This window comes from Tamandua tetradactyla, chromosome 25 (assembly GCF_023851605.1).
Source record: "Tamandua tetradactyla isolate mTamTet1 chromosome 25, mTamTet1.pri, whole genome shotgun sequence".
Classification (NCBI taxonomy): Eukaryota; Metazoa; Chordata; class Mammalia; order Pilosa; family Myrmecophagidae; genus Tamandua; species Tamandua tetradactyla.
The window spans coordinates 33,831,691-33,859,534 of NC_135351.1; the positions used below are offsets into that span (position 1 = coordinate 33,831,691).

Sequence of the window (27,844 nt, forward strand, 5' to 3'; positions counted from 1 at the left end):
GATCAGCATGTTCCCAGCATATGAGGCTTCTTGGATCTGTAAGCTCTACTGGAAGAATGAAGCACTTAACTCCCATCTGTAGCACAATGTTCTTTCTGTCCCATTGGCCTAATTTGATTACCTAATGATTCCTAAAGCCATCATTTGACTTGGGAAATGATCTAGCTTCTGGAACCTAAGGAGGATTCAGCTTCCCCTGAAGCATGAGGCACTGAGCATTGTTTGGAGAGATGAATACGAGGAAGAAAATTAAAAATAAAATATTATTTTAAGTAAAAGGAAGTGGAAAATGGATAACACATAGCCACTCAACAAAGACTGTTTCTTCTTTTAAGAATATCCAGTATTTGTTAAATTACAAATTTGCAGGCACAGCTGGAACAAGATAAAACATTTATCTTCTTGAGTTATGCAATGATCTAAATCCAAAAGCATTCACGAAATTGAACAACAAAGGCAGTATTTGCATATTAGGGAAAGGCAGCATAGGAACACATTGCTAATGTAACCACAGGCCTGGTTAAAAATAAATGCTTTATATTTACTAGTTAATTTAAAGGACTATTCTATCCCATGACAAAGCATTAGGTCAGCCTTGGAGGAAGAAAGTTTGAAGAGAGTTCAACATTATCAAATGCTAAAGAGAGCTCAAAGCAATAACTCAGCAATACCCATCCCATTAGTAATTGGCAAAAGGTGACTCTGGAGAGACTCCATGGGTTCTAACTGATGTGGGTAGAGGATGAGGTGAAAAAGAGGGCAGGAAGCTTTGACTCAGTTTGAAGATTCTGGGTTTTGAATGGAAGAATAAAGATAATATAGCAATCATAATTAAATTTTCCAAAGTCCAGTCAAGGACTACTTGTGGAAGGAGCATCCACTGGCTGACCCCTAAAAATCAGGTACTCATGAAGATTTTCCAAGGGACAGTTGTACAAAATTAGTCAGCTTGTCAAGCCCACTCTCAGTTCTCACCTATTTATAAAGTGAGGAGGGTGGGAAAGCTATTTTTTGTAGTTAGAGGAATTCGGAAATATTTTAAAGAGAAAAATATTATTTATATTTTAGTTTTTAAAAAATGGATTGTGGGAACTACATATCACACAAAACTTGACATTTTAATCATTTTAAGTGTACAATTCAGTGGTATGAATTACATTCACAATTTTGAGTAACCATCAATGCAATCCATTAACAGTATTTTTTCATCTCACCAAACAGAAACTCTGTATCTATTAAGCAATAACTCCCCATTCCCCATCGCCGCCACCTTTTTTAGTATGTGTCTGCGTGTGTGCGTGTGGTTTTAGGTGAGATTTTAAGTGTTATACTCAGTTCAGCCATCAATAAGTTATTTATTTGGGGATTGGAAATAGAATACTTTTACTTTCTATTTCATTACTCGGCTTTCAGCTGAAATTCATATTTTTCAGAGAACGTAAGGAAAGATTAAACTTCAAGTAAAATTGGGTACTAAAACTATAGAAACAGAGTGCCTGGTGTGTGGTGGATACTCAATAAATAATTGTAATCTTAACATTTTAATCTTCATATTAAAGGATAAAAAATATTAGAGATTGTCAACTAAACTATAAAATTCCTTATACTGGAACTCTGCATTTTACTTAGCAGAGAATCAATCCTAGAACACAATAAGAGTGTGCCACAAGAAAAACTAGTAATATTGAAAAGTGCAATAAAGTCTGGGAAACTACGACTAAGAAGCTAGCTCAGTTGAAATTACCAGAAAATTTATTCCTACATTCAAGAAATATTAATTGTGTACTTTCTATGTGCCCAGCACAGTTCTAGGCAGTATAGATGCAATAACGAACAAGACTCTCCTGCTTTTGTGGAGCACACATTCAAGAGACCACTGATGTGCACCCTGTCAGGGGAGACAGTTGCCTTGAAGAGTAAAGCAGTGTGACAAGGTAGGAGACAATTATAGGGTGAAAGCAGTGATTGCTATTTTATATAAGGGCAAGGAAAGGCACTCAGAAGGGAGGGTATTTGAGCAGAGAAACAGGTACCAGGAGGATGCCAAGCCCCTAATCTGGGAGGTAGAAGTGTATTTGGCAAGTGTGAAGAGCATAAGGGCATGGTTTGGCAGGTGAAGGGAGTTGGGGCTCCATGAGTTAAGGGAAGCAGTTAGCAGACTCGGTCAGAGAGGCAGGAGAAGATCCTCAGTGCACCTTGGAAGGACGGAAGGACTGAAGATAATCTGAGGAACTTCGGCATTGCTCTAAGAGGGCTGGGAAGTCATTAGAACCTTTTGAGCAGAGGACCGGCTTGATTTCAGTCGGTTATTGGAAGCTCTAGTAGCTCTAGGGAGAACAGGGATTTTTTAGAGTAAGTGTGACACTGGGAGATAGTATTGAAACAAAAGCAACTTTTTTTTTCTTTAAAATATATAATAAAATCAAGCTACCAGGCAGGCCACAGTGGCTCAGCCTGGTAGAAGCACAGTTCTCACCTGCCATGCTGGAGATCCGGGTTCAATTCCCTCTGCCTGTCCATGCAAAAAAAAGAAAAAAAAAATCAACCTACCTCCACAGAAATTTGCCCAGTAGTCCTGACAGATCTACTTTAATAAATAGATAATTTTTGTTTGTAACTGTTCATGTAGAAATAATCCAGTTGATGCTGGTTAACTATTCTTCATGCAGTCTTTTGTATACCAAAGAAATGCCAATATATTTGGTAATGCTTGCTTTATAGCAGGTAGAATATAAAACAGATTTTCCCCCTTCAGCCCGATAAATTACTACAAATTATTGAGATCAGTGGCCTTAAAATTAATGACATCATGACATTTTATTGTAAAGGAAGAATTACCCTGTAAGGATTTTTGTCAAGCTTTTAAGAACTGTGCTTAAATTTAGAACACTGTGTGCCCCCTTAGAGGGTTGGACCACAAGTAAGTTTATGGAATGCTTAAAAACCTTTTTGGCAGTGAGATTCATGAGACAGGGGTTCCAGAGCTCCTCATCCTACATTTTATAGGCAATATGGCAATTTATTTCAGAACAGGGGGCCTGCCATCTGTTTTTTTCCGGATAGAAGTTACAAAATTGTGCTTATGGTTTTATTCTTGAACAAGAAATGAAAAATAAAGACTGCACATGAGCCTGACAAAATATTTAAGTTGTTGCATACTTTCCTCCAAGACTTCTCTTGCAAGCTTCTACCATATTGCATATGTCACATTCCCATCTTTTGCAAACCAGCAGTCATTTCCTGGGGGACTTTAACAAACACCAAAGCCTTGAATTCTCTGCACGGATGTGGTGCCTGTAATTGAATCCCAGCATATGCACTGCCTTCCCTCCTCCTGCCCCTCTGGAGCTATAGCAAATTAAAAGGTCTCTAAGGCTCAGCCTGCCTCCCAGCTGCCAGCCCCTGTAGACACGAGGGAGCCAGAAGGAACCAGGTAGAGAAGTGTTGAGTTGCACTAAACACTCAGCCCCAGGAGACAGGCTGTAACTTCCCAATTGAATATTTATACCAGCCTCATTTCTCATCTTGCTCTTTGGCACTGATCTGGGTGCTGAACTCCTGCTGACTTCCAGGGTGCTGCATTGTTTTGGACCTGCTCCGTGAAGTATTACGCCAGATGAGAAATGGCCCTCCTATTGCTAGGATGGCTAATTGACTAATTTTTTTAATGGAGACTATCATGTTTAATGTAGTAAGGATGGGGCAATAGGGAGTTCCCTGATATTTCCCTGGTGTTGCTGTTCTAAGAAATGTGCACAGCCTCAACCACAATTTCTCGCAGAGTACAACTTTAATTGCTTATATTAAGATCCATGCAATACTTTCTGTTTCGCTGCATCTTCTACATTTTCTCATTTTTTGCTGCATCTTCTACATTTTATTTTTGTTTGCTAAGGCCAGGCACTTATCACAGGCCCTCTAATCACATTTCACATACTGATCCCTCATGGCAGGTGCCAACTTCCTTACACTCAAAGTGAATGGGTTGAATAACCTCACAAAGAGACAGAATGTCTTGGCATAAGAAAGAAGAGAGTGCAGAATACCTGTCTATGGATGAGACTCAGTGTTTTTTCATGAACCCTGTAAGCCTGAGAAGGTATTTGGAAAGCCAAGTACACACACACACACACAAACACACACACAAATTAAGTTTTTCTACCTGTCAGATCATCAGCTTAAAATCATATTCCTGATTCCTAATCCATGTTGTTAATCTAACAAAGCACACTCCTTATGCATATTTTACAACCTGATTTGCTTACAAGAAGTAATTTTTTATATAAACAATGGTCTATAAACCATTGAATTTCTTGTTCATTGACCCTCTTGTGAATTATTGACCCTAAAATGAAATTCTTAGATAACTGAATGAGATGATTTTAAAGGGAACTGTGTTCTCCAGAAGCCAGCATAGGCTCTCGAGCTAGAGGCATACCAACACAACCTCATAGTATTTGTGACAGCAAGACCAGAGGAGATGAGAAAAGATATGTATCGCACTTAGGGCATATGGAGTTCAATAGCATATATGTCAAAATGTCTTGGTATGTTTATGAGGAAAAGATAGCAAAATATAGACTAAATGAATGCTAATACTGCTATTAGCTCAATAACTGTCCCTAAGGGATTGATAAAAATCTGGAGGTACACAATTCCCTCTTTAAGATGTGTCCTTGACTTTGCCCCTTCAATGTCTTGGTGACTTGGCATTGAAGGCATGCTAAGAACATTAATGGGAGGCATCGCACAGGGAAAGATGGTACAATGGACAGCAGTTTCAGCTGTTATTGTTGGATCCTGATTCTGATTCACTTGGATTCCAAGTATCAGCTGCATACATAGTGGCAGGGAGAAATAGGGCTGTAAGCGCCCCATGGGATGAAGGCTACAGGGTTCAGTTGGCCAGGATTTCAGCCTGTCTCATTACTGTAAAGTGGCTGAGAGCCCAGCTATACCAATGGGTCAGGGTGAAAGCTGTGATATTCCACACCATATTGTACCAGTAACTGGAAGATTCTGAGTCGTGCAATTTATGCAGAATCCTGGAATTTCCTCCAACGAAAACACTAGGAAGGTAAGGAAGTTTGAAATGATGGCCTGGGTGGATGATATCCCAAACCAAAGAAGGATGTCTCTAGGTCATGACAGCTCTCTTTGATGTCTGAAGGACTCTTATGTGAAAGGAGGTTTAGACTTGACCAAGTCAGTGGGTGAGTTTTCTTCCAGATACTGAAGTTGCAGGAGAATGATGAATAAAGAATATTTTAATAGTAACTTTCAGGGAAACTGTGTATAACAAACTTTCTATTGGGAAGAGTGATCAGAATGGAATGGGCTGCCTCTTCAGAAATAATTTTTTTGATACTAGGAGTTGAGAAATTTTCAAACAGACTAACCAGGCATCTGTTGGCAGTGTTGGAGAGGTGATTGTGGTCATCATTAACATTTTTTAAGCACTTACTTGCTTGCGTACTCTGTGCACCTTATGCATGTGATCTTTTTTAATTGTCATAGTAACCTACTGTGGATATTACAATCTCCATTCTTGAGCTGAAGGTCCCAAAGCTGGTAAGTGACAGAGGTGGAGTTTAAAAGCTGAGTTGGCATTTTGAATCCATACTCATTTTACAGCCCTCACAGTCTCCTGCATAACGTGGTATGTTCCATTTGAAGACATTGAATATTCTTTCAGAGCCCAAAGTTCCATCATTTTAGTTGGGAACAACCTTTAATTTGTATGTTAGGTCAGTACTTTGCTGATTTTAGTTTGACATACCATAAGGCTGTCAAAAAATCCTCATTAGTTCATCCAATAAAATGTGTGATCCTTACTGGTAAGGTTTGTCTCTTTTTCTTAGAAAGAAGGTTTATATAGTTCATGGTATAATTGGTGGCATTAAACACTTTGATTATGGCCTGGTTGCTTTACACCACTACTTGCCAGAGGGAAAAAATTACCTCCTACTCTATTAACTGTAGTTTGTAATTGTTGTGAAAGAACCTGGAGTCCCATACCATTCAAATAATGCTTGGAGAATCTGTTGGATTTTTGTTTACTTTGTTGTCCAGTGAAGGGGAATGTTTCAAAACTGGAAAGTTAGAGATGTGTCTCTGTTATTTAAAAATATTTACTCACATTGCTTGAAGAAAACAAGCACATGTTTTAACTGAATAATTTATAAAGTCAGAGGTGAAGAAAGGGTCAAAGTTGCAGGTGTCAGGCTTAGTGCTGTAAGCCCTGGAAAGGCAGAGCTGTACAAGTGTCCAAGGAACAGTGTGTCCATGGCTTTATTCACAGCTACTCCAGGGCCTGAGGTCAACCTGGCAGGTTGGGCACTTGCACTGCGACCATATGTGTGCTGGCCTTGGGGACAGACCTGAGGGCACATTGGAAGAGCTGCTTCCCTTCTTTACACATTGTCCACTTCCATCATCCTCATTCTTGGGGGATCTTCCTCCTTAACTGTGGTTCCTTTTTCCTGTAACTGAACTCAATTACACCCTCCCATAATGAAAAGGACTTGGGAGGACTCCTTCCAGCCCTCTCTGTCCCCCCGATCCAACAATACAGACGCTGCGCAGTGGACAGGACCGTCTTCTCCCAGCTTGTTGGTGAACAGGGGCTGGTTCAGGGCTGCACTGGCGAGGAGGCTCTCTTGAATCTCAATCTGAAACGTGTTGGTTTAAGATGACTAGGCATCGCTGCTGGCATTCTTAAACGCCTGTACACTTTCCAGGGGAATGAGAGCTTGGATTCAGCAGTGACATGTCCCCGTGTCTTTCCTCAGATCTGACTTTAACTGAACTATATTGACTGAGTCACTTCATTATTTTTTTCTTACGCAGTGGCTTTTTGAACCCTCGCAGCCTATCCTTGTCTCACATGAACACACATACATGCACATGCACACCTCATACAGGAGATGAAGCACTGAATTTGCAGATTTGAGAACATCCACATGCATTTCATCAGAGAACAAGTCCTACTCTCCCTTCACTTGTCCCCTTACTTCACTACTAATTTGCAAGCTCTCGAAAACCCTTGGTGTTCTTAGAACTGTATTCCCAGAACATGGCAGCTGCTTAAGCATTATTTGCTGAACTATACTAAATCTGACTCCAAGTAATTCAAGTCACTTTATCTACATTTTTTCCATATTCCTATTTTATTCTTAATTCAGTAATAGCCACTAGGTACTGCACTCTTTTCTAGACTTGGGGAGAAGAGCACTGAGCAAGCAGAAAAGAATCCCTGCCCTCAAATAGGGAGAAGCTGGAAGTGTTATTCCTACTTTCTAAGCTAAGGAGAATTGAGATCTATGTGTATAAAATGAAATTATGAGCAGAATGAATGAATGAATAAATAAATAAATAAATAAATAAATAAATAAATAAATAAATGGAAATTATGAGCAAAGCAAAACCAAAACTCTGGCCCTGAAACTCAATCTAAAGGTCAAAACGAAGATTTTCTCATTAGGTGGACTGTGATAATACGAAAAAGAGAACCATGTATGCAAAGTCGTTCCATTTGCTCTGTCATGAGAAAGAGTCTTTGGAAGTTGAGGAAGCTTTTGCATTTCTCAGGTCATGAACAACGTGATGGAGTTTCAGCCTATAAATAGGTAGGGCCATGACTCATTACCAGGATTTGTGCAGAATGTAAAATGGTTTCTGAGTTAGAGTCAACAAAAATACACGAATGTAAGGCTTGCCCTTCCCTGGGTTTGGAGGGAATATTTCTGTTCATTAGAAATAAATTCCATCTGTGCTACAGGAAAATGGCAAAAAAAAAAAAAAAAGTGAACCAAGAATGTATTTGCATATATCCTGATATTCTTCTGTATTTTTTTTTTTTAATTTCTGTTTTTGGATTGTCCAGACAGTCTTTTTAAAAATAGGAAACATGCCAAATGTGACAGAAAAAACTTGTGCCCTGCATCACATAAACACAAGCTGAAATTCTGACACTGCTATTTTCTGCCTGTGTTAGACAAGCTGTGCATCCTTCTGAGTCTCAATTTCTTCATCTACAAAATGATGGAAACAATATGTATATCAGGTGCTATTTTAAAGATCAAAGTAGATAGCAATATGAAGTGCCAAGCAAAGAATATGTTACATAACATGTACTTGATTAAAACTGATACCCATTCATCATTTTCTGCTGTAAAATCCTGTTTTCATTTGCTAAAGTTGACCAAATGCAATATGCCAGGAACGGAATGACTTTTATAAAGGAATTTATTCACTTGTAAGTTTACAGTTCTAAGGTCATGAAAATGTCCAAACTAAGACATCCAGAGAAAGATACCTTGATTCAAAAAAAGCTTATGGGTCCAGAGTCCCTCTGTCAACTGGGAAGGCACATGGTGATATCTGCTAGCTTTCTCTCCTGGCTTCTTCAAACTGCATCCCCAGGGCATTTTCCTTTTGCATTTCCAAAGATCTCTGGCTGTGTGGGCCCCAAAGCTTTTTCCAAAATGGTTTCCTCTTAAGAGACTCCAGTAAGCAACTACACCTTGAATGTGGAGACAATTCTCCATGGAAACCACCTAAGGAAAAGATACCCCTGGGTCACATCTCCTTGGAAACAGCTTAAGCAAAAAGATCCCACTCAATAATATTGAATGAGAGTTAAAGAACAGGATTTTTCTGGGGTACACAACAGTTTTAAACCAACACAAGCCCTAAGATAAACTTTATATTTTGTAGAAACTTTACTTAAAAAGTTTCACAGTCAAGGGGGTACAAGGGTAGCTCAGTGGTAGAATTCTCGCCTGCCCTGAAGGAGACCCGGGTTTGAGTTCCAGTCCATGCACTTCCCAAAAAACAAACAAGCAAACAAACAAAAACAAAATGAACAAATGGTGCTGCAGTAAAGGGCTACTCACATGGAAAAATAATGAAATGTGACATCGCCATACAGCATACCAAAAAAAAAATTTCACAATCAAATTAATTACTAAACATAAAAGGAAACAGGCATATTTTTGGAGTGCTGTTAGGCACAATAATACATCTCTGTTCCCTGAATGCTTTTTGTGCTGTAAGAGACATCAATCCACTAAAGCAATTCAAGCAAAGGGGACTCATTGGAAAGATCTGGATGATTGAATTTGTTTTCCTGGGGACTGGAATGTAGAACATTAAGGCTGTCTTTGTTTTGTTTGGTGTTGCTGTCTCCTCCCTGCCCTTCTCTATGATGTCTGCTGCATTCTTTCATCCTGGACAGATTTCCTTTGCTTATTTATCTTGCCTGTGGTCCAAACTGGAGAGGAGCCCTACCTTGCTTCCTCAGTGATACCACTGGCCAGCTGCTGCCCCTGGGGTCTCTTATTTGAATTCTTTAAAAGCCAGCTAACATTGTATGAGAAAATTTTCCAGTCTTTGGGTTCACAATGATTTCTAACTATTCCACTCAGTGGACACAATGTACTTTTAGTTGTCCATGCACGGTTTCTGCTTTCTCAATTATAAGATTATAAGCTCCTTGAAAGCAGGTTCATAGTTTCTTCTCTCAGCAGTGCTAATGCCGTGAGAGTGCCTGATATGTAGTAAGCAATCACTAATGTGTCAAATCAGTTAAATTAGAGGTCTTTGAATTGAATGAATCAAGCAGAAGATAATGAAATCGTGAGCATTCATTGTTTTGTAGTTAAATCTGTTAGCACAAATCTGTTAACAATACTGTTAGCAGTATTAATTTTTCAGGTCCTACTGTTCTCAAGATCACTATTGTTCCTGAATTTCACATCTCTTCTTCTTCTGATAAGACTGGCAAGTGTTCTGATTCCTGTCTACATTTTAAGGCACCTCCTTCTTCTCAGTTTTTCACACTAAAATTCATCTAGTTTACACTTGTAGGCTGAATTTCTAACACAGTTTTTTCTAAGGTGGCTATGGCTTAGACCTCATTTAATTCATGCATGTATTTGTTCAGTTTCATTCATTAATTCATCAACTATTTATTGAGAAACCATTATGTTACAGCTACTTTTTGGGGGAACAAGAAATAAAGCAAAAATCCATGCCCTTGTGATTTCTCTGTATTTCAGTCCAAAGAATATCCTTTAACATGTCTTCGACTGGATCTGCAGGCAATGAATGTTTCAGTCCATTTGCTTTCTTTTTTGAAGAATGTCTTTACTGGATGTAGACTTTTTCCAGCCTTAAAGATTCTGTCTTCTTCTAAATTGCATTATTTCTGACTAAAACTTTGTGGAATGTTTATATGGCTCTTTTTAAGATTTTTTTCTTTATTTTAACAATTTTATTATGACACAACTTAGTTTGAATTTTGCATGTGTGTATGTCTTGATTGGGCTTCATTCAGCTTTTGGGCCAGAGTGTCAAGAAGTTTGGAAAATATTCAACCTCTGTTTCTTTAAATATTACTCTTTTTTTTTTCAATCCTTTCTCCTCTGTTTCTGATGCTCCAGTTCACAGGTCAGAATACTTGAAATTGTCCCATAGTTTACAGAGGTTCTGTTCTTTTTTTTCTTCTTCTTCATTTTATTCTTTAGTTCAGATATTCCTTTTTTGCTTTGTCTTCAAGTTCATTCATCTTTTTCTCAGTGCCTAATCTGTTGTTAATTTTGTGTGGTAAATTTTTATTTCTGTATTTTATATTTTTCAGTTTTAGAAGTTTTACTTTCTTATATCTCATTGTTCTTTTATGTCCATGGTCTTCTTTTTTCTTTTTGTTAAATAAACTATTGGTTTTCAGAAAAATCATACAGAGTACAGAGTTCCCATATACTCCCAAACACATACTGCTTTTCCTACTATTAACACTTTGCATTAGTAACTTTTGTTACAATCAGTGAAACAATAGTATTATAGTTATATTGTTAACTATAGTCCATGCTTTACCTTAGGTGTTAGTATTTGTGTTGGGTAGTTTATTTTGTGTATTTTTTGTTTTTTTGTTTTATTTGTTATTCTGTATAATATATAGACAACCTCAAATTTCCCATTTCAACCACTTTCAAATATACAATTCAGTGGTGTCAATTACATTGACAGTGGGGTTGTTACCATCACCACCTCCACTGCCAAAATTTTTCCATCACCTCAAACAGAAACTTTGTATCAGTAAAGCCTCAACTCTCCATCCCTACTTCCACCCAAACCCCTCCACCCCAACCCCTAGTAACTTATATTCTAGTTTCTAACCCTATGAAGTGCAAATTCATTGTTCTCTTCATGTTAGTCTAAATTAATTATTTTAATATCCTTGTCTGCTCTTTTCATTATTTCTGTTATTTATGGATATTATAAGCTTTAACTGTCTAATTTCCCTCCAGGTTAGTGAATCATATTTTGTGGCTTCTTTCAATGTCTAGTAATATTTCTTCAGGTGATCAATTTTGCATTATTTTGTGCTTGAATTTTTTTCTTTTCTTAAAAAATATTGTTGTTTTTTGTTTTTTACAATATTAAGATACTTGCAGTCAGCTTGACTTTTTTAATCTGCTTGTAAACTTTCTCATGGTGGTCCCTGGATTAGACTTAGTTTGAGGACAAGGTTAGCCTTACTTCGAAGCTGGGACTCTTTGGGGTTTCTCTCTGAGTTCCTCCCTCAGCTTGTCAGAAGCCCAACATCATTCAGGTCCTGTGTGCGTTCTCAGAGTTGGTCAGGGTTCATGTCATTGGCCTTCATTGAACAGACTCATGCAGTGTTACCCTCTGCATGAGCAGATTAAAAATCAGCAAAAACTCAAAGGGATTCAGATACAGATTTCTGGGACTCTTCTTAGAGTAGGCTCATGCCATGTGGTTGAATGTACCTCGAATTCTAGCCAGGGAAGCCTCTTCAAATTCCACCCTCTGTCTCAAAGTTCAGCAATGCTGCTGACCTCTCATTGAGTTCCCTCCACCCTCCTGAGGTCCTGTTAATGCCTCCAGGTAGAAACCTGGAAAAATAACTGTAGGGTTACTGTGAGGGTCCCTAAGATCAGTGTCAGTCATTCACTGGAAGGAGTCACAGAACTCAGAAAAGCTGTTATGTTCATGGTTACAGGTTTTACAGTGAAAGTTTACAGATTAAAATCAACAAAGGAAAAAGGCACAAAGGCAGAGTCCAAGAGTAAGTAGGCATGAGCTCCCAGTTGTCTTCTTCCAGTGGAGTTATGCAGACAGCAATTAATTTCCCAGCAACTGTGTATAACAACAAAGTATTGCCAGCCGTGGAGACTCACCTGAGGCTTTATGTCCAAGGTTTTTATTGCAAGTTGCTCCCATAATCTGACTTTTTATTTACTCAATATCCAGCCCCTCCAGAGATCAAGTTCCCACTGCATGGCCTAAGACTCCTCCCATAAATCACATTGTTAGCATAGATCATTTGGGGTGGCACTAGGTTCTAGGTAAACAAAGACAGCTTTACTAGTCAGAGTATCCCAAGGGTTCAGAAGTTACCTCCCAGGAGCTAGTAAGGGGCCAAACTTTTCTTTGAAATGCATAGGGTTTGGACAACCCACGCCTGTGGAGTTAAACCTTTACTGCATATTTATATTACTTGTTTCAAGGATCACAGTCATGTGTTCCTTAAACAGTTGTTACAAATATTTTCCCCATAGTTTTAGTTGTTTACCGTAGTAAATTAAGTCCCATTTACTGTCTCATAGCTGGAAGTTATAGACATACAATTTCTAAAACTAAAAATATTTTTTAAATGTTATTAATTTCATCTTTATCACTTTATTTTCTTGTTTATATTTTCCATATGTTTTGTAATGTGCATAATATTTTACAATAACATGTCTTAAAATGCATAAAGTCCATTAGTACCTGTAAATGACCCATATATAAATAGAACATATTGGAGTGCTTTTTTATTTTATTTAAGAAATGGGGGCCCAGTTAAACTAATTTGGAACCACTACATGTGACAGCTGTTTCTGCCTCTTTTATATGCATAGCACTTTGCAAGTTACAGAGATAAATGAAGTATATATAAATGAAGTATCAAAGACTTATCCTGTGGCAGTGCTCCTTTTCCATTTGTTTTTGAGAAAGAAAAAAGAAAACATGTACACAAATTACTAAAAGAAGGCAGAGTGATAAGTGCTGCATAGAGATAAAAACAATGACTTGAAAATTTCATGATGCAATGATAAAGATCACTTGTGGTTTGTGATGATTAGCAAGAGATCCATGGAAAAAATTGCATTTCAAGCTATTTAAAAGGTGTTTAACATGGTTTGCAGGAACTATCATTATGTGTGAAAGGGGTTTCACAAGCTAAAATTATTAGGAGAGAATTGAGAACCATTTGAAAAATTGTAAAATAATCAGTTTTTTGGCGTAAAAATGATATACTAGCAGAGGAGCGGCGGTAGCCAGCATCCGAGCTTCGGGAAGGCTCTCGGTGAATGTGGCAGCAGTGCTCAGTACTCGCCCTCTGGCCCCCAAGATGCCCAAGAGAAAGGTCAGCTGGCCCGAGAGACAAGGAGGAGCCCAAGAGGAGATCAGAAAGTTTATCAGCTAAACCTACTCCTGTGAGAGTGAAAATGAAGCCAAAGAAGGCAGCGGGAAAGCATGAATCTTCAGACAAACGAGTGCAACCGAAGGGGATGAGTAGAGCAAAGTGAAAACCAGTGGAGGGGGGCTAACCAGCAGCCAAAGAATATTTACCTGTAGAAAATGGAGAGAGGAAAAAGGAGGGGAGTCCAGCCTCTCTTGACTCAGGAGAGGAAGAAACCAAGTCTCATTAATACTATTTTCCATGTCTTATCAGTGGTCCCTGTTTCTCCTTTCTTGTTCAGTCCAGACGAATATTATCAACTATTTTGTAAATCCAAGTTTTTTAGTAGCTCTAGAAGAAACATTTTGAAGAATGTGATCGGAATCACACCTAATCCGATTTTTTTAAAAAAGCATTTACCCTTAAAAAGAGGGGAAATCATTTGCTGGTTATTTATTTTTTGTACAACCAGAAAATTGTGGGATATTGAATTATGGGAGTCTTTGACTGCCTTGGATGTCAACTTCACCTTCCATGGGATGGGGTTGGGGGGCGGTTGTAATACAGCGCGCAGTAAATGGAGATTTGGAGCCACAATCATGCATTTAGTATGTGTTGGACTTTTTTTTAATTACTTCTATTTCCATGTTTTTGCTGTAGAATTGTTTCTTAAGACCATTCCCTGACCTTGGCTCTCCCTGTCACAACTATGTACATTCTCTGTAATGTCATCAGTTCTAATAACATTGTTCTGTGCTGGGCAAGATTGGAAACGTGAGCATGTAGTGTGTATGATAGTACATTGGGAATTAGTGGGACTTACAATGTAGCAGCTTGTCAACATGTGAGGAGGTACTTGATATCCATTTAAGGAAAACTTGCTTCCAAATTTTAAGCTGGAAAGTCACTGGAATAACTTCAGAAAATAATTACAGTTACATGGTTTTTGAGATTTTTTGGTACATACATTAAGAATTGGGTACAAATTGTTCATAATGTCTGTGTGCTGTTCTCTAAAACAACTATAATAAAATGTCAATTATGAAGGAAAACATCAAGCTTAAAGTTCTAAGGAGAACTTTGAATGCTTTGCTAAGGAGGTATGACATGAGAATCTAAATAGTATTTGAAACGAGGAAAAACATAAAATCTAAGTTTTGGAGTTTCATGAGAAGTCAGCTATCATTTTATTATTGTTTCCCTGTATGTGCTTTTTTCTTTTAATTTGGTGGCTATAAGTCTTTATATTATTTTCAGAATTTAACTAGCATATGCCTTGCTGTGGTTTTTATTTCCTTCTTCCATTTTAATATTCATTGTGCTTCAAGGGTCTATGGGGTACTGATTTAAGACAAATTCGGAAAAATTTCACTGAAAAAGTTATTCGCAGGAAAAAATGATCTGCTCTAGTTTTCTTCTGCCTCATTCTCTTTGCCTTGCTTTCTGATAATATTCCATGTATTATTTATAATCAATTCAATATTTTCCCAATATGTTGTCTCTCTGCTTCAGTTTGGATAATTTCTATTTACCTGGGTTTGTATTTAATGATCCTTTGTTTTGCAGTGTCCAATATGCTATTAAGGCCACCTAAACAATATTTTACATTTCATATTTTATAATTATCAGTTCTATAATTTTCATTTAGTTTTTTTAGAGTTTCCATTTCTCTTCTGTATGACATTCATATTTTTCTGTAAATTATTTACTATATTTGCAAGAGTTTCTAAAAGCTTGTTTACTCATTCAAATAACTAGGTCATCTGCAAGCTTTTAATGACTGTAATAAATTTCCTCAGGGGCGTCCTGTTTTCTTCTTTCTTTTTATGTCTCAAAATATTTGTAATATTCTGGATCTTATGCATAAAAACTCAGTCTAGACTGAAACACATTTCTGTTTCGTTTTCCTAGTTTCCCAAAGATTACAAGTCTTTTCTTCTGTCTGACAGTTGAGGCAAGGTCTGCTCATTCAGATTCTGTCTAGAATTGAGTTGAACTAGAGCTTGTATATTTGAAAAGCACAACTTTTAAACATCTGAATTATCATTTTTAATATTTCAGGTTTTAACCTGAAGAGGCACTGGCTGAAATTTATTAGACTTGTAGTTCATTTTCTAAGTACTGGTGAGGTCCTTGTACCTGTAACTTTGAATAATTTACACATTCATTCTATTAGATTTCTTTAGTAGATTTCTTAGAATTTTCTACAAGAGTAATTATGTCTTACATGAGTTAACAAGGTAAACTTCTTCCTTTCTAAACTTTTATTTATTTTTATTTTTTTTGTACTGACTAAAATTGCAAGTTAAATGTTGAATTGAACTAGGAAGAACTGACATTCTTGCTTTTGTCCTGATCTTCTGGACAAATAATTCAATATTTAATCACTAAATATGATTTCAGCTGTAGGTTTTTCAAGGATGGCCTTTATTAGATAGAGGGAGAGTCATATTCCTAGTATATTGAGAATCTGATAATGAATGGATGTTGAATGCTGTCGGATGCTATTTCTGCACCCATTGAGAAAATATCCTATTAATATATTGTATTACTTTAATTGATTTTCACATGTAAACCATCCTTACATTCTTGGGCTAGACCCCACTTAATCTTTACTCATTGCCATTTTCATTAGTGGATTTGATTTGACAAAATATTTTCTACATATTTTTCCATTGATACTCATGAAAAATGGAGATCCGCATTTTTATTTTCTTGGAATTGTAATTATTAGGTTTTGGACAAGAGTGCATCTTGTCTCCTAAAGCAGAGTGAAAACTGGAGCTTTCTTTTTTGGGAAGGTCTTTAATTATGAATTCGATTTTTTAATTGATATAAGAATATTTTAAGACTTTCTATTTTTGTAGGTTCGATTTTTATAAGTTGTGTCTTTGAAGAAATTTGTCGATTTTTTCTGCTATTGAATTCACTGGCATAATGTTCCTAATATGGCCTTATTATCCCTCTTTCACTATATTATAATCCTCTTGCTTCCTGACATTAGTAATTTGTGTTTTCAATCCTTTTTCTCGATTTGTTTTCCCAGAGATTTTTCAGCTGTATTAGTTTCTTAGGGCTGCTGTAACAAAGTACCACAAGCTAGGTCACTTAAACTACAGAAATTTATTCTCTCACAGTTCTGGGGGCTAAAAGTCCAAAATCAAGGGGTCATCAGGGCCATGCTTCCTCTGAAACCTGTAGGGAACTCTCCTTCCTTGCCTCTTCTAGCCTCTGGCCTTTGCAGGCACCCCTTGGCATTCCTTGGCTTGTCAGTGCACCACTGCAATCTCTGCTTCCAGCATTAAATGGCCTTCTCGCACGTGTCTGTCTGTCTGTGTCCTAATTTTCCTCCTCTTATAAGGACACCAGTTTATTGTATTAGGGCCGCACTAGTGCAGTGTAGCCTTAAGTAATGACATCTTCAAAGACCTTATTTCCAAATAAAGTCACATTCATAATACCAAGAATTAAGGATTAAGCATCTCTTTCTCTGGAACACAATTCATTTCATAACATCAAAGTTGTTGTATAGTTTCAAAGAACCATCTTCTGGATTTGTAAATTTTCTCTATTAGTCATAGATTTTCTATTTCAGTGATTGCTGTGCTCTATCATTTCCTTCCTTCTACTTACTCTGTGTTTGATTTGGTTTTCTATTTCTGGTTTCTTAAGGCAGAAAGTCAGATCAATGATTTTAAACCCTTCTTTCTTAAGATAACAATTAAAAAGGTATGAATTACTAACATCTTTATTTGCTTGCTACAAATGTTTATATCTTGTGTTTTCATTATCGTTTAGTTCTAAATGTTTTCTACAATCACTTGTGATTTCTCTTTTGACTCATATTTAGAAGTGTGTTTTTTAGTTTCAAAATATTTGGTGATTATTTTTGATGCCTTGTTACCATTGCCTTCCAATTTAATTCTGTTGTAAGCAGAAGCACATTCTCTAAGATTTCAATTCTGAAATCTATTAATTGTTATTTTGTGGCCCAGCTTCTAACCCTCATGGTAGATGTTCCATGTGCACCCGAAACCAAACCAATGTGTGTTCTGTTTATTGGGAATTAATATCTTGTAACTCTCAGTTACATCATTTTGGTGACAGTGTTGTTCAAGTATTTTGTACATTTATTTCTTTATCTTTTTTCTACTTGTTCTGTCAGTTACTGTGAGACTTAGTTATAAAAGTTCCAACTAGGATAGTGGAGTTTCTTGGTTTGTCCTTTAATTCTGATGAGTTTTGTTTGTTTTTTTGAAGAGGGTGGTGCATGCTCCAGGAATTGAACCCAGGTCTCCTGCATGGAAGGCAAGCATTCTACCACTGAACCACCTATGTGCCCAATTCTGATAGTTTTTGCTTCATGCATTTTGAAGCTCCACTATTAAGTTTATTTTGTTATCCTGAAGAGCACTTTTTTTTTTTTTACCACCATCTTATTTCTCTCTTTGTGTCTGACAACATTCTTCATCTTGAGGCTTATTTTGTGTGATGTTAATATAGCCATAATCATTTTTTTAATTTATTAATTGCATGGTAAATCATTCTCCATTCTTTTGTCTTCAGCTTGTTTTCATTATCGCCATTTTGAGATGGGAGATTTTTGTGCTGGGAGTTTTATGGATTGTGCTTTCAGGATCTGCATCTTTTGGGGGTGAAGGAAGCAGGATTGAACTGGGAGAGATGTTGACCTTCAGTGTTAACCTTTTTCGTTGAAGGCAAGTTCTCCAAAGGGACTCAGTTGAAAGTGGCCGGTAGGTAACACCCACCACAGCAAAAGGGGTTCATTCTTCAGTCCTAGAGGACAGAATCTGGACCGCATACCATGATATCAGTGTTTACGCATATTCAAAGTGCTTCTCTTATGGACCCCTTAAAATTGGGTCTTTCTTTTTTATCCACTCTGTCAGTCTTTGCTTTCTCATGGACTGTTTACTTCATTGGCATTTAGTGGGATTATTGATAGGGTTGTATTTGAGTCTGCCATCCTGCTCTATGTTTTCTATTTTTCCCATTTCTTCTTTATCTTTTCATGGCTTCAATGGGGATAATCAAATATTTTCAAATATTTCACTTCAGTTATTCTATTGGCTTTTTGTTATACTGGCTTGTATTTCCATTAAAGATAAATATTAGGTATTACTTTATGTGTCCTAAATTTACCTCTTACCCAAGTTTTCTATACTACCTCATGCCAAAAGAAAGAACTTTAAAACAATGTAATTGCACCCTGTGCCAGTTTGAAAAGGTTCATGTACCCTAGAAAAGCCATGTTTTAATCCTAATCTCATTTTGTGGGAGCAACGGTTTTTTAAATCCCTATTCAGTACTGTATGTTGAAAACTTTAATTAGATTATCTCCATGGAGATGTGACTTACTCAAGAGTGGATGTTAGACTGGATTAGATGGAGATGTGTCTTCACCTATTCCAGGTGGGTCTTGATTGGTTTTACTGGAATCCTTTAAAAGAAGAACTTTGCAAAAAGCTAGAGAACAACAAGAGAGAAAGCCAGGAGATTCAGAGAGAGCAGAGAATGACAGAGCCACAAGATAGCCACAACAGAATGACACAGAACCATGAAGCAGAGTCCACCAGCCAGTGACTATTGGAGCTGAAGAAGGAAAACACCTCCCAGGGAGCTGGAGAGGAAGCTAACAGATGATGCCATGTTTGCCACATGCCCTTCCAGCCGAGAGAGAAATCCTGACCATGTTCACTATGTGCCTTTCCACTTGAGAGAGAAACCCTGAACACCATCAGCCTTCTCGAATCAAGGTATCTTTACCTGGATGCCTTAGATTGGACATTTCTATAGACTTGCTTTGTTTGGGACATTTCCACAGCCTAAAAACTATTAACTTGCAACTTATTAAATTCCCCTTTCTAAAAGCCATTCCATTTCTGGTATATTGCATTCTGGCAGCTAGCAAACTAGAACACACCATTATCATCCTTTGTGTTATCATATATTTTACCCCTATACAATATTATAAATCTCACTATGCAATGTTATTATTTTGCTTCAGTCAGTTGGCTGTAATGAAATTAAGAGAAAAAGAATCATTTACATTTACTGGTATATTTTATATTTCTGGTGCTCTTCATTCTCTTTTTTTAATGCAATTTTAATGAGTAATATTCATACACCAAATAATCTACCCAAAGTGTACAATCATTGGCTCACAGTATCATCATATTGTTGTGAATTCTTCACCACAATTTTAGAACGTTCTCATTACTCCAAAAAAATGTTTAAATAAAAATGAAAAAGAACACCCCAAACATCCTATATCTCTTATCCCTCCCATATTTTATTTAATTTATTGTCATTATTTTATTACTATATCCCCATACACTGAATAAATAGAGTGTCAGTCTCAAGGTTGTCACAATCACATGGTCACATGATAAAAGCTATATAGTTATACAATCATCATCAAGATATAATCTACTGGATTACAGTTCAACAGTTTCAGGTATTTTCTTTTCTAATACACTACAAACAAAAAACAAATATCTATATCATGCATAGGAATAACTTCCAGAATGACCTCTTGACTCTATTTGAAATCTCACAGTCCATTGAAACTTTGTTTTGCATCACTTCTTTTTCCCCTTTCGTCAAGAAGTCATTCTCAGCCGCACACCAGACTCATCCCTGGGAGGCATGTCCCACATTGCCAGGGAGTCTTATACCCCCGGGAGTCATTTCCCACGTAACAAGTAGATTAGTGAGTTTATGTACAGAGTTGACTTAGGGAAAGAGGCCACATCTGAAAGCAAAAGAGTTTCTCTGGGGGTGACTCTTCAGCATAATTATAAGTAGGCTTAGCTTCTCCTTTGCAGGAATAAGTTTCATAAATCAGGTCCCAAGATCAAGGGCTTGGCTTATTAATTTGGCAGATGCCAATGTTTGTGTGAATATCAGGAATTCCCTAAGAGGGAAGTTTAATATCCCCACATTTTTCCCCAGTCCCTCAAGGAGCATTTACAAATACTGTTTTCTATTTTCTGCCCAAAATACTCTGGGGTGTATCAGGATATTACATTAACATGTATAGAATAACAAGATTGCGTTCCTTATTCTAGGTGTCATGTAATTATGTTGCCTAAATAAACTGACCATACAGGTTAAATTAGATAGTGTGCTACAGAAAATATAAATTTTGCATCAAATAAAAATCTCTTCCTTTGATCTCACACAGAAGTTGAAATTTTAAACTATAGTCAATGCCATCTTTTACTGTAGTCCTCACCAAGACCATTTCATTCATATCTCTAATTGAAATATGATCTCTTTTTTTGGCTTCTTTAACAGTTGCTGTATGGAGTAATGCTGATTTACAAAGCTGCAGACTCAACTCTGAGTCTCAGGTGTCACACAGATACCCAAAGTTCCAGGAACTACCAGGTTATACCCAAAGAACTCAGCATCTCAAAATTTAGAAATAACAATTAAAATTCAGGAATAGATGTGACTGCTGTAAGAGCTTATCATCTAGGAAGCCTTACTGGATATTCTATATTCTTTAATTGTTGATTTTTCAATCTCTGCCATTCTATCTCCTGATAACCTGTGTTCTCGAATTCAAGTTTCAACATTTTTGGTTTATAGTCAGTTTATTTTCATGAGGCCTTACAATATTTGTCCTTTCATCTCTGGGTTACCTTTCTCGACAGAAACGTCCTCAAAGTTCATTCACCTAGTTGCATGCCTCACAACTTCATTCCTTCTTCATTCTTTCTTCATTCCTTTCTTACACATGTTCCATTGTATTTATACACTACAGTTCGCCCTTCCATTCATCCACTGATGTACCCTCAGATCACCTCCATCTATTGCAAATCATGAATAATGCTGCATAAATGCCAGTGTGCAAATATCTATCCATGTTTCTACTTTCAGTTATTCCAAGTATAGACCAAATGATGACGTTTCAGGATGACATAGCAATCCTATATGTTGGCTCCTGGGGAGCAACACTGCCCTCCAGGGGGTTTACACTGTTCTACTTCCCTGCCAACAGTGAATAACTATGTATCTCTCTCCACTTCTTCTCCAGCACTTGTCACTTTCTGTTTATGTTTTAAACTGTTTTATTCACACACCATACAATCCATATTAGGTGAACAATCAATGGCTCCTGGTATAATCACATAGTTATGCATTCCACCACCAAAATCTATAGGAGAATATTTCCATTTCTTCTACAAAAAAAAGAAGAAAAAATAAAAATAAAGTAGTTGATAGAACTGAAAATAAATAATAATAAGGAAAAACAAGAAGAATTCCATAACCCTTGCGTATATCCCCCTCTTATTGACATTTAACTTTGTTATACTGCCTTTGTTACAATTAATGAGAGAATATTACAATGTTACTGTTATCTATAGATCCTAGTTTGCATTGATTGTATTTTTTCAATAAATCATCCCGATTTAAAACCCCTTGCGATGGTTACACTCATCTGTTCTCTCTCATGTAAAAACTTTCTTGTATGTGTACAATTGTAAAAGTTCTCAATTTTAACTCTCAGAGTTTGTTCATTATAGTTAGTTCGTATTAGTGAGACCGTAGAGTATTTGCCCTTTTGTTTCTGGCTAATTTTGCTTAACATAATGTCCTCAGGGTTCATCCACATTGTTAAGTGCCTCATGATTTTATTGTCTTATAGCTGTGTAATATTCCATTGAATATATATATCACAGTTTGCTTATCCACTTATCTGTTGATGGACAATTAGCAATCTTGACTAATACCACTGTAAAGACCAATGTACAAATGTCCATTCTTGATCCTTCCTTCAGTTCTTTTGAGAACGTAATTAGTGACAGGATTGCTGGAACATTCCACAATTCCATACTTAGCTTCCTAAGGAATGGCCAAACTGCCTTCCAGAGCAGTACCATTCTACGTTCCCACTCACAGTGGATGAGTACCCCTCCTTTTCCACATTCTCTTCAGTACTTGTAGTTTTCTGTTTTTGTTTTTTTGTTTTATATATAATGGCCATTCTAGTAGGTGTGAGATATTTCATTGTGCATTGAATCTGCATTTCCCTAGTGGGCAGTGAAGTTGAGCATCTTTTTATGTGCCTTTTAGCCATTTGTATTTCCTCTTCTGGAAAAGCATCTATCCATGTCTTTTGCCCATTTTTTAATTGGGTTGTCTTATTACCACTGTGTTGTAGAATCTCTTTGGATATTCTGGTCCCTCTGGGTTTCAGGCATTAAACCCTTATTTGATATGTGGTTTCTAAATGTTGTCTTCTATTGTGTAGTGTGTCTTCTTACTTTCCTGATAGTGTCCTTTGATGCATGAAAGTATTCAGTTTTGAGGAGGTCCCATTTATCTGTTTCTTCTGTCATTGCTCATGCTTTAGATGTAAGGTCTAGGAAACCACAAGATCTTTGAGATATTTCTCTACGTTTTCTTCTAAAAGTTTTATGGTCTTAGTTCTAATGTTTAGGTCTTAATCCATTTTGAGTTTTTTTTTTTTTTCCATTCCTGTGGGTGTGATCCACCTTAACCTTTATTTTAATGTTTTTTTTTAATTGTAAAATATAATATACAAAGCAAAGAAAGAAAAAAGCAACAAATTTCAAAGCACACTTCAATCAGTAGATACAGAACAGGTCTCAGAGTTTGTCACCATCTCAGATTTTTCCTTCTAGCTGTTTCTAAATACTGGAGGCTAGAAGAATTATTAATATAGCAATTCAGCAATCATACTCATTTACCTAATCCTATAATCTCTGTTATGTACCTCCTCCTTTTCCTTTCATCTTTCTCCCAATCTATAGGGATCTTTGGGCAATGCCCATTCCTACTTTTTGATGTTGAGAAGGGATGTCGATGCTAAAGGATAGGAGGATGTAATTAATTGATAATCTTGGAAAGGCTGGTCCTTCTGGGTTTCAGGATTTATGTGCCCTAGGAACCCTCTTGGAATTATAGATTCTAGGAAAGCAAACTTCCTGCATGAAACCCTGATAGAGTCTCAATTCGAGTCCTGGTTGTTCTTAGGAGCGAACAGGAGTGATGCTGATTGGGAGTTAGCACGTCATGGCGATCAGCACTATTTAACTGAAGCATGCATAAGACATGCTTCCAGAATAGCCTCTCAACTTCACTTGATCTCTCTTGGCCAGTGATGCCTTATTTTATTATACCTCTTTTCCTCCTCTTTGTCTAGAAGGTACTGTTGATACCATAGTGCCAGGACCAGACTCTTCCCCTAGGAGCCATGCCTTATGCTACAAGGGAAAACATCACCCATGAATGTCATATCCCATGCTGGGGGTGGAGAGGTGGGCACTCTGGCTCAGTGCATACTTATTTATGATTATGGTTTTTTTTTTTGATGAATAGTCCTTTTAATTAACTAAAGTCTAATTTGTCTGTTATTAGTGTAGCTATCATAGCTGTTTTCTGGTTTTCATTTGCATGAAATACATTTGCCAACCTTTCACTTTCAAACTGTTTTTTTCCTTGGCTCTAAAGTTAGTCTCTTGTAGACAGCATTTAGATAGTTTCTGTTTTTTAATCTATCCTGCCAGTCTTTTGATTGGGGGAATTTAATCCATTGACATTTAATGTCATTACTGTAAAGGCATTAATTACTTCCACCATTTTTGTCTATTGGATTTAATTTGCCATATCTTTTATTTCTCTCTTTTTATCCTTCCTGATAGTCTTCATTGTTATGATCTTCTCCAAATCTCTCTCCCTATCTTTTCCTATTTGCCTGTAGCACTTCCTTTAGAATTTCTTGTAGAGCAGGTGAGTTTAAACTCGCCCTCATTTTTGAAGAACAGTTTTGCTGGGTAAAGAATTCTTGGTTGGCAGTTTTCCACTTTCAGTGACTTAAATATATCATACCATTGTCTTCTTGTTTACATGGTTCCTGCTGAGAGATCTGTGTAGTCTTACTGAGCTTCCCTTGTATGTGATGGATTGTTTTCCTTTTACTGCTTGTCTTTGACATTTAACAATCTGCTTAGAAAGTGTCTTGGAGTAGTTCTATTTGGATTTTTTCTGTTTGGGGCATGCTACACTTCTTGGATCTATAATTTTATGCTTTTCATAAGAGTTGGGAAATTTTCAGTGATTGTTTCCTCCATTATTTTTCTGCCCCTTTTCCTTTCTCTTCTCCTTCTAGAACAGCCATAGCATGTATATTCATTCACGTCATGTGTTCATTTAATTCCCAGAGACACTGCTGGTATTTTTCCATTCTTTTCCCTATCTGTCCTTTTGTGTAGGATTTCAAATGTCCTATCCTGTCTGTAGTCACTAATTCTTGCTTCTCCCTCTTCAAATCTGCTATTATCTATGTCTCCATTGTGTTTCTCATCTCTTCTATTGTGCCTCTCACTCTCATAAACTCTGCCCTTTGTTTTTTCAATGTTTTGAGTTCTTCTGTATGGTAACACAGTATCTTCTTTATATCCTTCATCTCTTTTGCCATATTTTTCTTCACCTTGGTGATTTGATTTAGGAGACCTGTTTGAGCATCTTTAATTAGTTGTTTCAACTCCTGTATTTTATTTGAAGTGTTAGTTTGTTCCTTTGAATTGGCCATGTCTTTCTAGTCCCTCCTAGTGTAAGTTGTGATTTTTTGCTGATGTCTAAGCATTTCATTTCCTTAATTACTTTATGTTGGGAGTAATTCTCTCTCTTTTCCCTGGGGTTTTCTGGTTGTTGACTTTGTTCTCTACCTTCTCCTTGAAGTTCAGTTCTAGAACTTCCAACATAGCTTCTGTTCAACTCATCAGAACTTTTCAGCTCTTGTTTTTCCGGTTCTTGCTCTGCCTATATGGAACCTTTATTTGAGGAGGGTCTCCCCAGATCTGATTGACCTCAATCATATTTTCCCAGGCAAGTCAGGCCCAGGTCTCAGGAAGAAGGTGTAACCAACATCAAGTTTCCCTGAAGATGAGACCCAGCAGTTTGCCCGTCTTTCCTGTGACACCTCTTGCCTCTGTGCTTCTCCTGTCCTGCCCAGAAGGTGGTTCTTGTTAACCCACAGCTCCCCAGTGGTGTAAAGTAGGGAAGAGCCTGTAATTCTCAGAAGATTATGTCACTGCCACGGTGTAGTTGAGACAGAGGCTGAAGTAGAAGGCAGGTTTAAGCTGCTTGTTTTCCAGCCTCTGGTTTCTGATATCTCTGAATGAGAACTGCCACTTCTGTTGGACACCACCCCCCCTTTTCTTGGGGATGATATTCCCTTCAGGAAATTATTTCCTTCACTTGTTTAGTTATTTTGTCTCCCACACAGACTTTAACTCTACCCTTGCCTGGGTCAGTACAGCTGAAAAATGCTGAGACATTTTTTTTTTTAATGGGCTGCTAAAAAAGTTTTAAAAAATCCTTTTCAGGGCCTGTCCCCAGCCCCCTGGGTTCACCACTCGAAAGGTGGAGTTGATACCCAGCTCTTCGTGCCTTTTTCTTGTTGCACCACCCTTTTCCATATTCTGAGTTCAGTAGATTCCATATGCCTCTGTTTGTTTGTTTGTTTGCTTATTTGTTTCTTCCCATCAGCCCTACCTCCTCTCTCTGGATAGTGACCTTTATTTTTTCTTCTTTTTTCTTTGTGGAAGAAATGGAAATATTCTCATATAGATTGTGGTGGTGGAATGCATAACTATGTGATTATACTGGGATGCTTGCTTTTCATACTTGCTCTAGGTTTATCTGTGCTTGAAGCTTGTGTTCAGCAGTCTAAATTTGTTAATTAAGTCCACAATGGAAGCTTGCTTAAGCTTTCCTTGCCTTGCTTCTAGTAAAAACTGCTTCTTTTTCCTATGGGAAAGTTTCTTGAAAGCAACTTACTGTGACAGTGGGGGAGGGGCACCAGTCTCCACAGTTTGAGAGACTTCACATACAGTTCTGTCTGTGATCTTAGCCCTTTCTCCGTTCCAGATTGCTGTATGATGTGTTTCCAGCCACGAAAATCCCCCGAAACAGCTGTTCCAGACAGTTCTTGACTATTTACTAGCTACCCTGGAGGAGTAACTAAATTGCACACCTCCCTCCATCGCTGTAAAAAATTGCACACCTCCCTCCATCACTGTAAAAAATTGCACACCTCTCTCCATTACTGTAAAAAATTGCACACCTCCCTCCATCACTGTAAAAAATTGCACACCTCCCTCCATCGCTCTAAAAAATTGCACACCTCCCTCCATCGCTCTAAAATATTGCACACCTCCCTCCGTCACCATCTTGCCCCACCTCTTCTTCATTCTTTCTTATAGATCCACATTCCTATATTGTATCATTTCTTTTAGCTGAAGATCTTGCTTTAATGTCTTTTTGTAGTGCAGGTCATTGGTGACAAACTTAATTTTTGCTCATCCTGTGTTTTTGCCTACCTCTGTGGAAATGTGTATAGCTTCTTTGAGTCACTGTGAAATTCTATTTTTCTCCTTTTTTTGGTCATTATTTAGGGTCTTAATTCCACCATGTTCTTAGGAACACACATAATTCCAAGTCTTTTAACCTTGAATGGGTATTAAAAGTATCATAAATCCAGCCACCAGCTCTTGGACTCATTTTTCAGGCCCCTGGCACAACAGTGTCAGCTAAAAGCTTCTGCTCTGGCTTTGCGTTTATGCTTTATTTCTGGCTACAAATTTCTTCTTCATTGGTGTTGAGGGATGAGAGATTTGGGGAGGTAAACATTATTCAATATTTCTATATGTGTATAGCAGAATTGATCAGTGTAGGAAGGTGGATATTCTTATTGACTTGCGGGTGACAGAATCTCATTTATTCTTTATATTATTATATGGCACAGTTATAGGATTCCGAATATTGAGCAAATTATGAGACTTAATTACCATGGAAACGTTTGTTTGTTTATTTATATAATGGGCCAGCATTTTCACCTGATTAACAGAGAAGTCTTAGCTTTGGGTCTCCCATTCTAGAGTTTATGAAATTGCATGTGTACCACAGAATAACTTTTCATTTATTAAGAAAGAATTGCTGAGATTCCAACTTTTGCTCTGCCACTTTGTGCTCTAATAGGTCTATGGAAATGCAGGACCTGGCCAGTCCCCATGCTCTTGTCGGAGGTGGTGATGCTCCTGGTAGCTCCAAAGTGGATAAATCTAATCTCAACAGCACATCGGTCACTGCCAATGGGACTGGAGGTAAGTGGGTCACCTTGAAGATGACTTGAATCACACCTCAATGAGTAGTTTTATTTTGCCTGTTCGGTATCTGCTAATACATAAATTTCTTGTTATCAGTAGCACAAAGAGCATTACATCCAAGTAATTAATATTAAGGTGTTATAGTTTTGTTGATTTTGTTCTTCTCTGCACTAGGAACATTCAGAGAGGATAGATGGCCCTGAGC

General features: G+C 37.4%; 1 protein-coding gene across 8 annotated transcripts in view; it reads left to right on the top strand.

Annotated features, from left to right (window-relative positions):
* EYA4 (EYA transcriptional coactivator and phosphatase 4) overlaps window positions 1–27,844 on the top strand; it is a 293,063-nt gene that overhangs the window by 201,097 nt on the left and 64,122 nt on the right. For all 8 annotated transcript variants that reach the window (XM_077144037.1, XM_077144033.1, XM_077144039.1 and 5 more), the window contains one exon: window positions 27,512–27,636. In XM_077144037.1, the coding sequence (XP_077000152.1) occupies window positions 27,512–27,636 (125 nt within the window). The remainder of the gene's footprint in view (window positions 1–27,511; window positions 27,637–27,844) is intronic.